General features: G+C 77.3%; 1 protein-coding gene across 1 annotated transcript; it reads left to right on the forward strand.

Moving 5' to 3' along the window:
• Window positions 1-145: 145 nt before the first annotated feature.
• MNEG_11892 (hypothetical protein) lies at window positions 146-673 on the forward strand (the record flags this gene model as incomplete). The annotated part of the gene is made up of 1 exon (XM_014039634.1): window positions 146-673. The coding sequence occupies one exon, from the start codon at window positions 146-148 to the stop codon at window positions 671-673; it is 528 nt and encodes a 175-aa protein (XP_013895088.1).
• Window positions 674-942: the final 269 nt, after the last annotated feature.

A 942-nucleotide genomic window follows, 5' to 3' on the forward strand; every position in this document is an offset into this window, starting at 1 on the left:
GGGCGTCGGGGGGCCCTCGCCCGCAGCAGCCGCGCGGCCGCCGCTGGCGCCGCACCAGCAGCCGCCGCCCGCCCAGCTCCCGCAGCCGCCGCTCCCGCCGCTGCCCTGCACTCCCCAGCCGCCGCTGCCGCAGGGCGCGCCGCCGATGCCCGCCGCGAAGGGCGCCGCGTCGCCCGCGCGCGGCGCCGCGCCGCCCGGCTGGCCGCCGCTGCAGCCGCTGTGGCGCGGGCGCCTGTCAAAGTCCAAGTCGGTCCAGTGCACCCTGGTCTGCGTCGACGCGCTCGCGCCCAGCGGCGCCGCGCGGCTGGAGCCGTTTGAGTGGCCGCCAGAGCTGGCTGTCCTGGCGCGCGCCCCCGTGAGGGAGGCGCTCGAGGCCTACCGCACCGCGCTGCCCCAGCGCCGCGCCGTGCGGCGGCTGCTGGCGGCCGGCGGCCCCGGGTCCCCCGACGACGCGGGGCTGGCGGGGTTTGCGGAGTACCTGCGGTCAAAGGACCGCGCGGGGCTGGTCAAGATCGCGCACTGCGCGGCGGTGGGCCACGCGCGCGACATGCACCTGCTGGTGCCCGAGGAGGGCGTGCTGCGCGAGCTGGGGGTGGCGGGCTGCAGGCCGGGGGAGCGCGCGCTCATCGCGGTCGTCACGCCCAGCAGGGAGGACGCCGCGCGCATGATGTGACGCGACGCGACGTGACGTGCCGCGATGCAAGCGGCGGAGTGACTCTCGTCACGACCGCATGCGCCCGCGAGCGCCAGCGCCCGCCGTTGGGGAGGTCTAGTGTCAGCAAGGCGCAGCGAGGCTCCCGCGCCGTGCCTGCCCTGGCACTCTGCCTGACCGTGCCAGGACCACCCGCGGCGTGGAGTTGCAGCGTGCGTCAGTTTTCAGGCATCGGGGGGCCCAGCATGGCGTTCTCCAACCCCTGAGCACGCTCATCGCGGTAGCAGCAG

Source organism: Monoraphidium neglectum (genome assembly GCF_000611645.1).
Source record: "Monoraphidium neglectum strain SAG 48.87 unplaced genomic scaffold scaffold02956, whole genome shotgun sequence".
Lineage (NCBI taxonomy): Eukaryota > Viridiplantae > Chlorophyta > Chlorophyceae > Sphaeropleales > Selenastraceae > Monoraphidium > Monoraphidium neglectum.